The sequence below is a fragment of the Strigops habroptila genome, chromosome 6, assembly GCF_004027225.2.
Source record: "Strigops habroptila isolate Jane chromosome 6, bStrHab1.2.pri, whole genome shotgun sequence".
In the NCBI taxonomy this organism is placed as follows: domain Eukaryota; kingdom Metazoa; phylum Chordata; class Aves; order Psittaciformes; family Psittacidae; genus Strigops; species Strigops habroptila.
The window spans coordinates 75716807-75729659 of record NC_044282.2 but is presented as its reverse complement, the minus strand read 5'-3'; the positions used below and the strand labels follow the sequence as shown (position 1 = coordinate 75729659).

The window sequence follows — 12853 nt, the reverse complement described above, 5'->3', positions numbered from 1 at the left end:
ACATATTATTGCCATGTTCAGCGGTTGAATTGTTTACAAGTGTCTTTATAAGCAGCAAAAGCCTTCCGGATGATGCATGACTACACTCATTTGGATGTGACCTGCCAATTATATGTTATCCGATATGGTGCTGTGTGTCTTGATCCCTGACCGGGCCCGCTGCCCCGCATCAGCACGGGCCCATTTACTGCTCCTCTCTAACGGCTCTCGGGGAAAGTGTCCATTAGCCTGTCAGTCTGTAAATACTGTGCTCCGCGCCGGCATTTGCTATGCATGAGCTTCGTAATCAGCTGGGGGAGAGGGTGTTTTATGGAGGTGTCTGATAACGCGCCCCATTTGCAGTCAGCGCGGCGCGGCGCCGCGGCCCCGCACACCAGCCATGGTTTATTCAGGCGCTGCGAGCTGCTGATTTATTTGCAGAGGGGGGGAAGCAGGAGCAAACCCCCCCGTCTCCCCCCCAGCCGCTCCCTTCCCTGCCTCTAAACCTCCAGTAACTTTCCACCCAGCAAATGCATTTTCCTCTTCTACATATTTGTCTGGGGTTCTCACTGGGTTAAAATATTGCAGTGTGTTATTTATCCTCTCGGCCGCAGGCGGGTGGCTCGGTGAGGTTCACACACGTGTAGGCACAAGGATTTCAGAGATGAATCAGGGGCACAACTGCTGCTTCGGTCTCACTGCAGACACTCGTGTGGCTCAATGAAGAGCAGCACCACGACTCCATCAGTGCTGTGAGAGCAGCAACACACCCATTGGCACAGACCCTTGCTGCCCCTTTGCTGCTGGTCAGTAACAACCCATAGTGGTGGTGGCACGTGGTGATGGTGACACAGGTGAGTGTGCAATGGCACATAGTGGTGGTGACACAGGTGGGTGTGCGATGGCACATGGTGTGAAATAGGAGTGTGGGTGCGGGAGGGCGCTGGGGGCTAGGAGCAGGCAGAGGTCGGACACTAGGGATAAGGCTTCAGCTTGTCTCTTTGGGGGCAATACCTGGGAGCGAACTCCAGGCTGTGCAGAAGAGCTGTTGGGTGTTTGCCTGCCCGGGGATGAGGCTCGAACCAGGATGAGCCCACAGTGACCTTACACTGATTTGGTTTTCTGGTGCTATCACTATAATCCTATCATCAGGGCCTGTAGGGACAAGACAAGGGGGAATGGTGGAAACTTAAACAGGGGAGATTGAGATGAGCTCTGAGGCAGAAGCTCTTCCCTGTGAGGGTGCTGATGCGCTGGCACAGACTTTTCCCAGAGAAGCTGTGGCTGCCCCATCCCTGGCAGTGTTCAAGGCCAGGTTGGACACAGGGGCTTGGAGCAACCTGCTCTAGTGGAAGGTGTCCCTGCCCGTGGCAGGGGGTTGGAGTTGGGTGAGGTTTAAGGTCCCTTCAACCCAAACCAGGCTGGGGTTCTGTGATTCTATGATCTGGTACAGAAGGATGGAGTTGTGTGAGTGGGAGGCAGCATGTTCCCACGGTACCTTATCATGCTGTGTGTCCCTGGAGCATCTTATCCCAACTTCCCCAGGTATGAGCACTGCTTTAAAAGCAAAACACAAACAACAACGAGAAACCCACAAAAGAACCAGCCAGCATCACCTGAAGCTGCCTGGTAGCCTGTTTATTTTGCATCTACACCTTACAGATGGTTTTCTGTAAAAGTATTTCCCATTGGAATTAGCTGTGGAACAAGAGGAATGTATTTGACCAACTGAGCAAAGTTGGTCTCTGCTCGATTGTCTTAAACAGGGAAGATGTGCAGGGACTGGCACCACGCTGGTGCCTTTTGGGGGGGTCTGGAGTAGCTGAAGGGGGGCTAGAGGAGCTGGGGGGCAGTTGTGCATCCTCTGTCTCCGGGTGCCGGGCTGCAGCACCCCTGATGCCGCAGGGTCAGTGTGTCCATGCAGCCCTGATCCAGCCTGGGTGGCAGTGCCGGGATGTCCATGGGGACTGTGGCCTGGCTGGGATAAGGCAGGATTTATGCACGTACAGCACTGCCTGCCCAAAGCTCTGCAAACATTAAGTTGCCTCACACCGCTTGCAAGTGTTAGCGTTGAAATCCTCTCGCTGTGGTTAAATTGAGGGACCAGGGGGCTGAAGGGTGAACTGACAGCGGTGAAGATGCTGGGTCTGCAGTGTCCCAGCTCCCGAGAACCAGTGTTGTGTCTTCCTGAAGTTAAAACCCTCCATGCCAGGGCCCAAGGGTTTCTTCAGCCCCTGCCCGTGCCATGAGGAGCTGTGAGGAGCTGGGGGATGCCCCTTGCTGGGGTGCAGAGAGCAGTTGGGTCCGGTTCCCTCCTTCAGACATGGAGCATCAGGTCTGGGGGCTGTGAAGGGGGATTTGAATTTCTTAAAGCAGCCCAAAGCTTCCCAAGTAACTTTTCCCAGAGAAGCTGTGGCTGCCCCATCCCTGGCAGTGTTCAAGGCCAGGTTGGACACAGGGGCTTGGAGCAACCTGCTCTAGTGGAAGGTGTCCCTGCCCGTGGCAGGGGGTTGGAACTGAGCGAGCTTTAAGCTCCCTTCCAACCGAAACCAGTCTGGGATTCTGTGATAATAAAACCCGAGGTTTTTAATTAGAGCTGGAGCAAGACAGTCTGCTCAGAGCAGCCTCATGCTCTGGAGACTTCAGTGCACTGATCTGCATTTGAGTCTGGAAAGGAGGAAAAAGCATCCATTGAGGAGCAAACCCCCGGGTCTGAGCAGCCCTGGAGCTGCAGGTTGGAGTATTCAAAGGGCTGGTTCACTCTGGTGAGCTCTGGGTTTGCTCTGGTGCTGCCGAATGCAGCGCTGCAGGGAGGTGACATCCTGCTCATTGCAGGTGACATCCTCCCCATTGCAGATAACACGTTGCCCCACTGCAGGTGACACCCTGCCCACATTGCAAGGTGTCAGCAGCAGGAATTGAGTCTGTCACCACTGAATCCCGGTGTGGGGTCTCCACCATGGTGCTGGGATCTCCCTCCCCAGGCCTGTCCCAGACAACCAACCAGTGCCAAGTCTGGTGTTACTTGTGCTGGGATGAGCCTGCAGTGGTTTATCGAGCCCCAGCCGCCCCTCCAAGTCTGGCACCTGATCCTTTCATTTCAGTTCATGTCACTATTCCTGAATTCCTACTCGTGGTGTAAATGTTCTCTTTAAACGGGAGAGAAAAACCAACTCTTCACAACAGCAACCGTGACAGTGGCACCTCTGTGGGGAGGAGCATGAACCTTTCCTCTGGCCTGGAGAACTTCCTGATCTTTTAAAATCAACTATTTATTACTTTTGGAGTGATGCTGAAGTGGCTGAAGGAGGTGGGAGGTGGTGGCACCACCAGGGAACTCCCTGTGACTTCTCACGTGTGTAATTCAAGGCTGTGCTGAGGCTGAGCGGGCCCATGGGTGCTGCGGGAATCATGGCATTGCCCCATCGCCCCGATGGGGACATTTCACCTGCTGGACCCTCGTGCCTTCCATGGGGTCTGAGCACGTCACTGCAGGGAGCCCACCCTGCTGGGTGCTCTCTGGGGCGGGCGCTGCAGCTCTGATGGTTGGAGAGGAGGGGAGAAGCTGAAGGGCATCAGGAGGTGCCCCAGCGCTGCCATGGGTGGCCTCACCGGGAGGCTCTTGGCAGAAAACTGCAGTGGCCGCTGGGCTCGGTAACAGCGCCCAGTGTGCAAATGGCATTTCCCTTCTCATTGCACTCAGCAGAGAGCCCAGGGCTAAAGGACAAGGTCTGTTACTTGTCTGGCAAATAGAATTACACGTAGCTGTGAGGAGAGGTTTGGAATCTGTGTCCCTGTGTAAAACTCCTGGAGCACAAGCTGGAAACCAATACATGGCAGGTTCTACAGCCCAACTGTTGCAGCTACACCAACACCTGGGCAGCAAACAGGAGCTGGAAGCATCGTGCAGCAGGAAAACTAGGACAGAGTTGCCATCATGGAAGGGTGGTGGGATGATTGGCACAACTGGAGTGCTGCGTGGAGGGAGAATGGGTGCAGGGACGAAATGAGAAGGGCCAAAGCCCAACTAGAACTTAATCTGGCTACTGCCATTAAGAGACAATAAAACCTGGTTCTATAAATCCGTTGGCAACAAAAGGAGAATCTCCATCCCTTATGGTGTGTGGGGGAAAGATGAGGAAAAGGCCTCCTCTGCATCCATCTTTGGTAGTAAGACCAGTTGTTTTCTGGGCACCGACAGCTCCTGAGCTGGAAGAGACGGATGGGAGCAGAGTGAAGCCCCCATAATCCAAGGGAAATGGTCAGCAACCTGCTACAGCACTGAGAGACACTGGATGGGATCCACCCAGGGGTACTGAGGGAGCTGGTGGAAGCGCTCCCCGAGCTACTTTCCATCACTTATCAGCAGTCCTGGCTTACCAGGGAGGTCCCTGTTGTCTGGGGTTACCAAATGTGACACCCATCTACAATAAGGGCTAGAAAGAGGATCCAGGGAACTATTTTGGGAAAGCCTTTGACACCATTTCTGACGCATTCTCCTGGAGAAACTGGCTGCTCATGGCATGGACGGGTGCACTGTTCACTGGGTAAGACACTGGCTGCGTGGCCGAGCCCAAAGAATGGTGGTGAATGGAGCTAAATCCAGTTGGCACCAGTCACAAGTGGTGTCCCCAGGGCTCAGCACTGGGGCCAATGCTGTTTAATGTCTTTACCAATGGCCTGGCGGAGGAGGTGGAGTGCGCCCTCAGTGAGCTCACAGGCAGCACCACGTCGGGTGGCAGTGCTGATGTGCTGGAGGGCAGGAGGCTCTGCAGAGGGGTCTGCACAGGCTGCATGGATGGGACGAGGCCACCGGGATGGGGTTCAACAAGGCTCAGAGCTGGCTCCTGCACTTGGGACACAGGAACCCCACCTAACACTCCAGGTTTGGGGAAGAGCAGCTGGGGGCGCCTGGGGTGGTTGTAAAGACATGGTGGGGGGGCAGGACCCCGCTGGGCAGATTGCCCTATGCTGGACCCAATTAGTCCTTCCATTCACCTTCATTAGCCGCACAGCTCCACTGCTCCGAGCTCTCCACAAGTGGCTTCCCAGGGTCTGTGTAAACCCTTCTCCTTCCACGCGGACTCACTCATGTCTATTAGTAGGTCCCAGAAACAACACTGAAAGCACAAGCCATGCAGAGGAGAGAATCACTGAGGGCCATCCATGTCTGCCATCCCCATCACACTGTGGAGAGCGGAGTGTTTGGGTATCACCCTGCAGTCCTTGTTTTTGGTGTGCAGTAAATGTGCATTTAAAGATGAATCAGGGTGTTTGGTGCAATCACAGCAGTTTGATTCATCACCGTGGGGTGCACCAGAAGATACATCATGTATCTTGTACCTGTTGGTGGTTGGCCAACATGGAGCTGGACCTCTACATCGTGCTGGGATGGATGAAGGAGCCACCTCGGTTTTGCAAGACTGGATGGGTTTTCCCTTGGATGAAAGTGAGGATTCCTCGGGCTGGAATCTGGATTTCAGGGTGCTGCCTTCAGCCATTCCCTTTCGGAGAGTGGGGCAGGGGACCCCCAGGGCTCAAACAAAGCCTGCCCCCTTTCCAGCTGCTCTGTAGGGTGGGCAGCAGCCCTGCAGCTGGGAAGGGGATGATGCCAGGACCCAAGTGGGAGCTGTTGGTCCCTTGTTTGTGTGGGCACCCATGGGAGGCCCCTGCACCTCACTGCAGGACAGGCAGGGAGCTTCCATTAATTGCTGCTAATTACTCACCTTACATATTGTTCCTGATGGGGTTTTGTTGCTTGTAGCTGATTCTATTGAAGAGATAAGGAGGGAAGATGTCTGCCCGGGCAGCCCCATCCCTGGAAGGAGGCTCCGAGCCGGCCGCGCCGCAGCCCGTGCCAAGTGTTCGGGGCTGAGCAGTCGTTGGCTTGGCAGATAATTCAGAAACTATTTGTATGAGCTGTTTATCAAATTATTAACTGCACAGATGTTGTTTGGTTGAAGAGCAGCTGAACCTTCTCTCTGCCAGCCGCCGAGACAAAGGTCTGCGGCAATAATTGGAGATGTGCATGGAATATCAAATTAATTTACTGCTCTTCATTCTTATGCAAATCCTGACCTCTGATAGAGCCTATCAATTACCCTGCATGCAGGGGGAAGAAAGGAGAACAGTTTCTTTCTTTTCTTCCCCCCCCCCCTTTTTTTCCTGTTGTTCTTCAGTTTGGGGGTTGTTTCTTGCTCCCCCCTCCCCCCCTTTTGAAAAGGAACTGGGAAAAGGAAATATTTGGGGGAGGAAAAGGCTGTTTGTGGGGGAGCAAAGGATGGGGTTGGTTCATTGAATGTCCCGCTCGCAGCACTGTCCCCCGGGAGCACGGACACAGTTTTTAAGATAGTGGGGGCGCAGGGAGGGGGAATGGGAAACAACCAAATAGCTCCACACACGGCTGCTGCTGCCTTGCTTTTCCTTATTTCTTTTCCTTCTTCTTTTCCTTATTTTCTTTTTCCTTTTTTCCTTTTTCCCTTCTTTTTTGTTTTCTCTTTCTTTTTCTTTTTCTCCCTTTTTCTTTTTTCTCTTTTTCTTTTTTCTCTTTTCTCTTTTTGTCTATTTTCCTTTCTTTTTTTTATCTTTATTTTTTCTCTTTTTTCTTTTTTCTCTTTTTATTTCCTTTCTCTTTTTCCTCTCTTTTTCTCTGTTTTCTCTTTTGCTCTTTCTCTTTTTTCTTTTCTTTTACTTTCTTTCCTTTTCCTTTTCTTTTCCTTATTTTTTCTTTTTTCTTTTCCTTTTGTCTTCTTTTTATTTTTTCTTATCGTTTTTCCTTTTTCTTCTTCCTTTTCTTCTTTCTCTTTTCTTTCTCCTTCTTCTTCTTACTCACCAGGAAGGATGGAGGGGCCCAAGGCCGCCCGCACCGCGTTGGGCGAGAGCGGGAGAGGACAGAGGCCACCCTGAGCCCGGGTGGGTGTTGGTGCGACTGGGACCAGGGGACCCCTCACCCGGGAACGGACATGGGGACCCCTGGCCCTGACGGGGCCCGGCGGGTCCTGGGGAGGGTTTTAGACCTGCCCGGTTCTGCCCCTAATTAACGGCGAAGAATAAAGACAGTTTGTTTAGTCCATTGTGGGGGTTTGGTGTCGAGTCCGTGGTGGGGTCCCAGGTGAAATGAAGGATTTAATTAATCCTTGTTAGAAAGAACTGTTTCCCCGTACGGAGCCAAGGCCCCAGCTCGGGCCCTTCCTGTAACCGGGGTGGTGCGTGCGCTGGTCGGTCACTGTTTAAAACAGACTCCGGCCCTTATTCTTTCATCATATTTTCTAATAAGGGGAAATAAATAGGAGGAATAATGCGACCGGTCCGTCCCTCGACCTCTGCGAGCCCCCGGCAGCCAACTGATGCTGAGGCCCCCCCCGGGCCCCCCAACGGTATCAATTAATCACGCGGCGGCAAACAAGGGGATTTGTTCCGCTACAAATCGCCCCTCGGCGCGGCGCTGAATGCGCTCCATTAGCATGAGAAAAGAGGAGCAAAGCTCCGCGCCCAGCAGCTAAAGAGCAGCTCCGCGGGCCGGCGCTGGGAACCCGCTTGATTAGTGTCTGTCTGGGGGGAAGCTGGGGGAAAGGGAATTTATTTGCCTTAAATCCCGGGGACACGGACACAAACACCACCACCACCCCCCCCCGCCGCAGCCCGCTCGGGGGATACCGTTTATCCCGCAAATCTAATTAGAGATCCGCGGGGACGTTGATGCGGATGATGGAGCCCGCGGAGAAACCGGGAAAATAGGGGGGAAAGGGGGAAAAATAAGAGGAGAAAAGGGGCTAAAAGGAGGGGAAAGGGGGGGGCTTGCGGGAAAGGGTGGAAAACCACGGGCAAACCCCGCTCGGGTCGGGGTTAGCGGCTGAAGCGCCTGCGAAAGGAGCCGGCGCTTGTCAGGCAGCAGCGGCTTGTTCCCGAAACACCGTTCTGTGGAGGAGGAGGAGGGAAAATAGGGGGAAAAAAAAGGAGCCGGAGCCCAAAGAGTGGCTCTGCAATTTATTCCGATGGGTGGCTTTTAAGAAGCTGGCAATTTGAGGCGGCTGGGTGTTATTTAGTGCAATATGAAATCAAATGATCCTATTTCTGAAATAACAGTGTCTGGGAGGAGAAGGGAAGGCTCCAGGAAGGGAACTGACTCCTGGTACGATTGTCGTTACACCCCGGGCCCGGCCTAAACGCCGCCGGGCTGACACCAGGGAGGGAAAGGGGGGGTACATCGGGAGCTGGGGGGGAACCCTAGCACTAATCCTCCCCTCCGGTCTTTGCAGGGAGCCGGGAGCAGCCCGGCGCCGGTGTCCGCGTCCCGGTCCCCGCTGAAGTCACCTTTCCGCGCCGGAGCCCAGGTAAGGGAAAGGGCGCCCGGGGTGACGGGGAGAGGAAATCCCGGCCCGGGGCAGCCGGTGACCGAACGGACCGGTCCTCATCGCGCAGCGTGTCCGCCGTGTCCCCCTTCATCATCAGGTACCGGGGTCAGCACGGGACCGAGGGTCCCTTGCGCCTTGCGGTGCCGCAAGGATAAACCCACCGGAATGAAACCACCCGCGGGAAACGACGAGGGAAAACGAAAGAGACCGGACGGCAGCGGGCGCGGGGGGGAGGTGAAGCGAGCGGCACCTACCTGAGTCCGCTCGGACGGGGGGGGAACGGCCGCGGGGCTCCGGGAACGGCCGCGGGCACCGCAGGGGCCGAACGCTGCCGCTGCCCCCTCCGGCTGCTCGGAGCTGATGGGGGAGAGTTGTCCTTCCTCTTTTCCTTCTTCTTCCCCTTCTTTCTTCCTTCTCCCGGGTGGCGGCCGGGCTCGGTGCGGCGATCCCGGATTTCACCCTTGCCATGGGATACCGGCTGTGGGATCTCTAATACAGGGCTGGGGGGGGGAAGAGGGAAAACCAGGCGAGCGGCGTGTATTAATTGAGCAAGAATAAAGGCTTTGCTCTGTCAAAAGTTCCCTGGGTGTCTGCAATGGTCTGTGCTGCGCCGGGGGGCAAGACCCTGCCCCTCGGTACCCGACACCCCAGGTTGCTCCGGGTGCAGCAGCGCTGCTGTGGGGTCAGCGAAGGCCGAGGGCCGCGCTCAGATGCTCAGGTCTCCCCCCATGGTCTGACCCTCCTGGAGCTGGAGGGGTCCTGGGTGGTTCCTGCCCCCCCAAACAGCCCCGTGTTCTGCACTAAGCCAGCCCGGACCTTCACTGGTCACCGGTCCCACCTGCTGACACGAGTGTTTCTTATCCAGGAGGAATTTTCGAGCACCATCTAAATGCACCATTGGAATATTTTCCATCTCTTCCCAGTCATTTTCTTTTTTTGCCAGCTTCTGCTTCAGGTTCCTGTTCCTGCTGTGGTTATTTGCTGCTGCATGTACTGAAGGGAGTGCAGAGGCAGGGCCCGGCGGTGCCACGCTCTGAGCAGCGCAGTGTAATTAATTTAATCGTCTTCTGCTTTTAAATGAATGAGCAGTTTGCAGGTGTGGATCCTTTCATGCATCACCAGGACAATCTCCTGCACAGGACAGAGGGGAAAAGCTTAATAAATCACAGAAAAGCAGCGTGGTGGTTTGGGAGAGGAAATGGGAAACACCGCATCTGCTTGGAACTGGATTTCAAAGAGCCAAAGCATTCAGAGGAGCAGCAAATAGTTATTACCCCACGTGAAATGTGGCCTGGCCCTGCAGAACGCACTTGATGAAGCACAAACCAGCTTCTCCAGCACCATAGAGGCTCCAGACCTCAGGCAGGAGGGAAAATAAACCAGAGGCAACAACCAAATAGCGACCAGAAATTAGCGCAGGTTGACACATAATTCTAGCCCAGGGAACACATCTGTTTTCCATATGTGCTGCCGCTTCCCTGGCTCGCTGGCTTTTGTTTTAAAGTCACTGGTGAGTGGCAAATGTCTTTAACAGGGTTTAAATATTTTGGGGTTTGGTAGCGAGGGCTTCCCCAGAGGCTCCGTGCCAGCGCCAGCCTAAAGAGCAGCACCACCGGTTTGGAGCAGTGTTGGCTCCGAACCACCCAGAGCCTCCCTTTGTTTCAGGCCCTTGTGTCGTGGAGCACTTGTTGAACCTGCCGATGAGAGCACCAGAGTGGCTGACAATTAGGAAATAAACAAATATCATTTGAGGCAGTTTGGAGCAGAATCCAGTAATGTACAGATTAGCTTCTGGTGTCGTTATCGTATTGAATATTATTCATCTTCTGATATTGCTCTGCGCAGCAGCATCCCCTGCTCGGGAAACACTGCTTTATCTCGCTATGCAAAAGGCTTCATTAATCAAAGCAGACAATGGGCCGGGTGATCCCTGCCTTTGAGCCAGGCTTTGGATCTCACAGGCTTTTACCTTGTCCCTGTCAGCGCAAAGAGTGACTTCAAAACAGGCTGCTGCAAAACGCGGTGCTAAAAGGGAAACGTTATCTAGGGAATTTCCCAGTTACTTTATATTTCCCCTTTAATTTTCCATGACTTGGAGAAAGAAAAGTTTTTTGGTATTTCAGTCAGCATGTGAGATAAATCCACTCATTTGTTAAAATACTAATGAAATATTGATTGATTGGTTTCTGCCCGTTAAAGCAGCAGCAGTGTTCAGATCGCAGGAGGTGGGGAGCGGGTGGTGGATTGGGAGCTGGGAATAATGCTGGTTATTCCTGGTTATGAAGCTGCTGCTGTCCAGGAAGAGGATCCTGGCAGAAACATGGCAGGATCTTGACTTGGTGTGAAGGAGCAGCACATTTGTGGCCAGGAAAATGTTGGGATGTGAAATCCCAGCTCTGCTTCCAGGGGCTCAGTGCAGTGTTCTGAGCACACAGCCGCGCACCTGGAGTCTGGCAGGGGGAGATTTGAGCTCCATAATGGACATTCTCCATCCCATGATTTTAACTGAAGCTGTGGTGGTGCAGGGCACTCCAGGGTGTAAGGTTTGGGTGGTCTCAGAGAGGAGTTGAGCCTTTTGACTTTTGGTCTGCTGTGAGCGGTCCAGTTCTAATCCAGCCTCTTGTTTCTCATCTCAGAAAACCTAAATTCAGTTCTCATTTCTCCACTGACAGGGAAACTCAACACCATCAACCTCCGCTTTCCTCTTCAGACAGCAGCAGATGCTTAGATGGACACCGGCTAATTCCTTGTGTCTACATTGTAGAAACAGGAGCGACTCTGAATTACTGGGAAAGCAGAGGCCTGAAATCTGCCAGCCATCCCCTCCAGACCTCTGGCCATGGAAAAGCCAGGTCACAGCTGGTCCCTTCTGGTCTTGGAGCCTCCTGTGCCATGGAGGAGGCTCAAAAAGCACTCAGATGGCATGTGCTTGTATCTAAATTCTCCAGGATTAATTCGAACTTCACCGACAATGACATTACCAGGGACTGTTCAATTATGTCAACAGGCTTTGGATAAGGCCCTTGTGTTCTTAATAAACGTTATATAGTTTTAAATGCTGTAGTCTTGTTCTTAAGGTTCTTATTCAATCAGCCGTTACCATCGGCTCCGGTGTTAACACTTCACCTGTCGTCCAACAGCAGAACCCTCCTCCATCAGCCAGGCAGTGTGCTGTCTATCTATACCTCAGAACATGTAATAGCAGGTTTCCAGGAACTGTAACATTTAATAAAAGCCTTTTATTGCCTTTAAATTTATTAAAATTTAAACATTAAATTCAACGTGTTAATTACTGTTTCCATGCACCAACACCGACAGTCGGAAATGGAGCCTCACAACTGCTCTGCCGAGATACGTTGGCTGCTGTTATTTGCTCTTTGATTGCTAATGTATTATTAGTGCTCATCATTCAGGACTTGAGTCATTAACAGAAAGACTTGTATGGGCATTATGGAAATTCTTTGGTATGTCTTTTACACAGACACCAGGAATTGGGGAACACACAATGTGTTCAGTCCTGTCCTGATGCATGAGCAAGCCGAGCGCGCGGTCACTCTTCGAAGTCAGGAATGCAGAGAAGGAAAACCTCTTCTGGTACATCCCAGGCAAATCCTTTTCCCAAGAAACCACCACTCACCAGCCCCTCCTGTGTTTGGCAGCAAACCGGTGGCAGGGAAACGTTGAGGCTCTCTCAGTGTCTCAGCCGTGTGCCTGCTGCACACATGGGGGCTTGCAGCTACTCGCCCCTCTGGGTTTCCATCAGGGATTTCTCTTCAGTGCTTTTGAAGTCATGATTTGGTTTATCCTAACCCAGACCTTCTCAAGCAGTGTTTGTGTTTCTCGGTTAAGTGAAACTCAGTTAAGGGGAAATCAGAGAGGGTCCTCGATCTGTAACAGCTCATCATTGAAACATCATCATCCAGCAGCAGTGCAGGGGGGAGGCTTTGTCCCAAGACACCCTACGCGAGGACACCAACAATTTCTGCTTCATATAAAGAGTTTCCCATCTTGGAAAGCCCAAGGGGCCTCTCCATTTTACAGGATTGGATCCAGGGCTGTGGCAGATAGTCTGCAGCAGGTATGTGCTGCGGGAGGATCCATCACTCAGGAAAACCTCTGGACCTCGTGGCAGTGGGGTCTGATAGATGGCAAGGGTGATTATAGAGGAGAGGGGAGGCCAAAGCTGATGCACACAGATTATCTGTAGCACCTGGGAAGTAAAAACACAGAGCAGACAAGAGATAGGCAGGGCAGGAAAACTGCAGCAGGGATCTTGGGGCAGATCCGGAGAGGGGCTCTTCGTCTGGGACTGTAGTGATAGGACAAGAGGTGATGGGTTTAAACTGAAACAGAGGAAGTTCAGGTTAGATGTAAGGAAGAATAAGGAACATAAGGAAGAAGTTCTTCCCTGTGAGGGTGGTGAGGTGCTGGCACAGGGTGCCCAAAGAAGTCATAAATGTTCCATTTCTGGCAATGTTCAAGGCCAGGTTGGACAGAGCCTTGGGTGACATGGTCTAGTG

The 12853-nt window shown here is 52.9% G+C and overlaps 1 protein-coding gene across 8 annotated transcripts in view; it reads left to right on the top strand.

Moving 5' to 3' along the window:
* The window catches only part of LOC115609249, a 94635-nt gene extending 83026 nt beyond the window's left edge, over positions 1 to 11609 (top strand). For 4 of the 8 annotated variants that reach the window (XM_030489179.1, XM_030489178.1, XM_030489181.1 and 1 more), the window contains 2 exons: positions 8238 to 8312; positions 8431 to 8912. In XM_030489179.1, coding sequence (XP_030345039.1) covers positions 8238 to 8312; positions 8431 to 8591 — 236 coding nt within the window. In that variant the 3' untranslated portion in view covers positions 8592 to 8912. Of the gene's footprint in view, positions 1 to 7412; positions 8111 to 8237; positions 8313 to 8430; positions 8913 to 11005 lie in introns of those variants that run through there. The other 4 variants (XR_003991786.1, XR_003991787.1, XR_003991785.1 and 1 more) reach the window with 4 other exon arrangements.
* The last annotated feature ends 1244 nt before the right edge of the window (positions 11610 to 12853 follow it).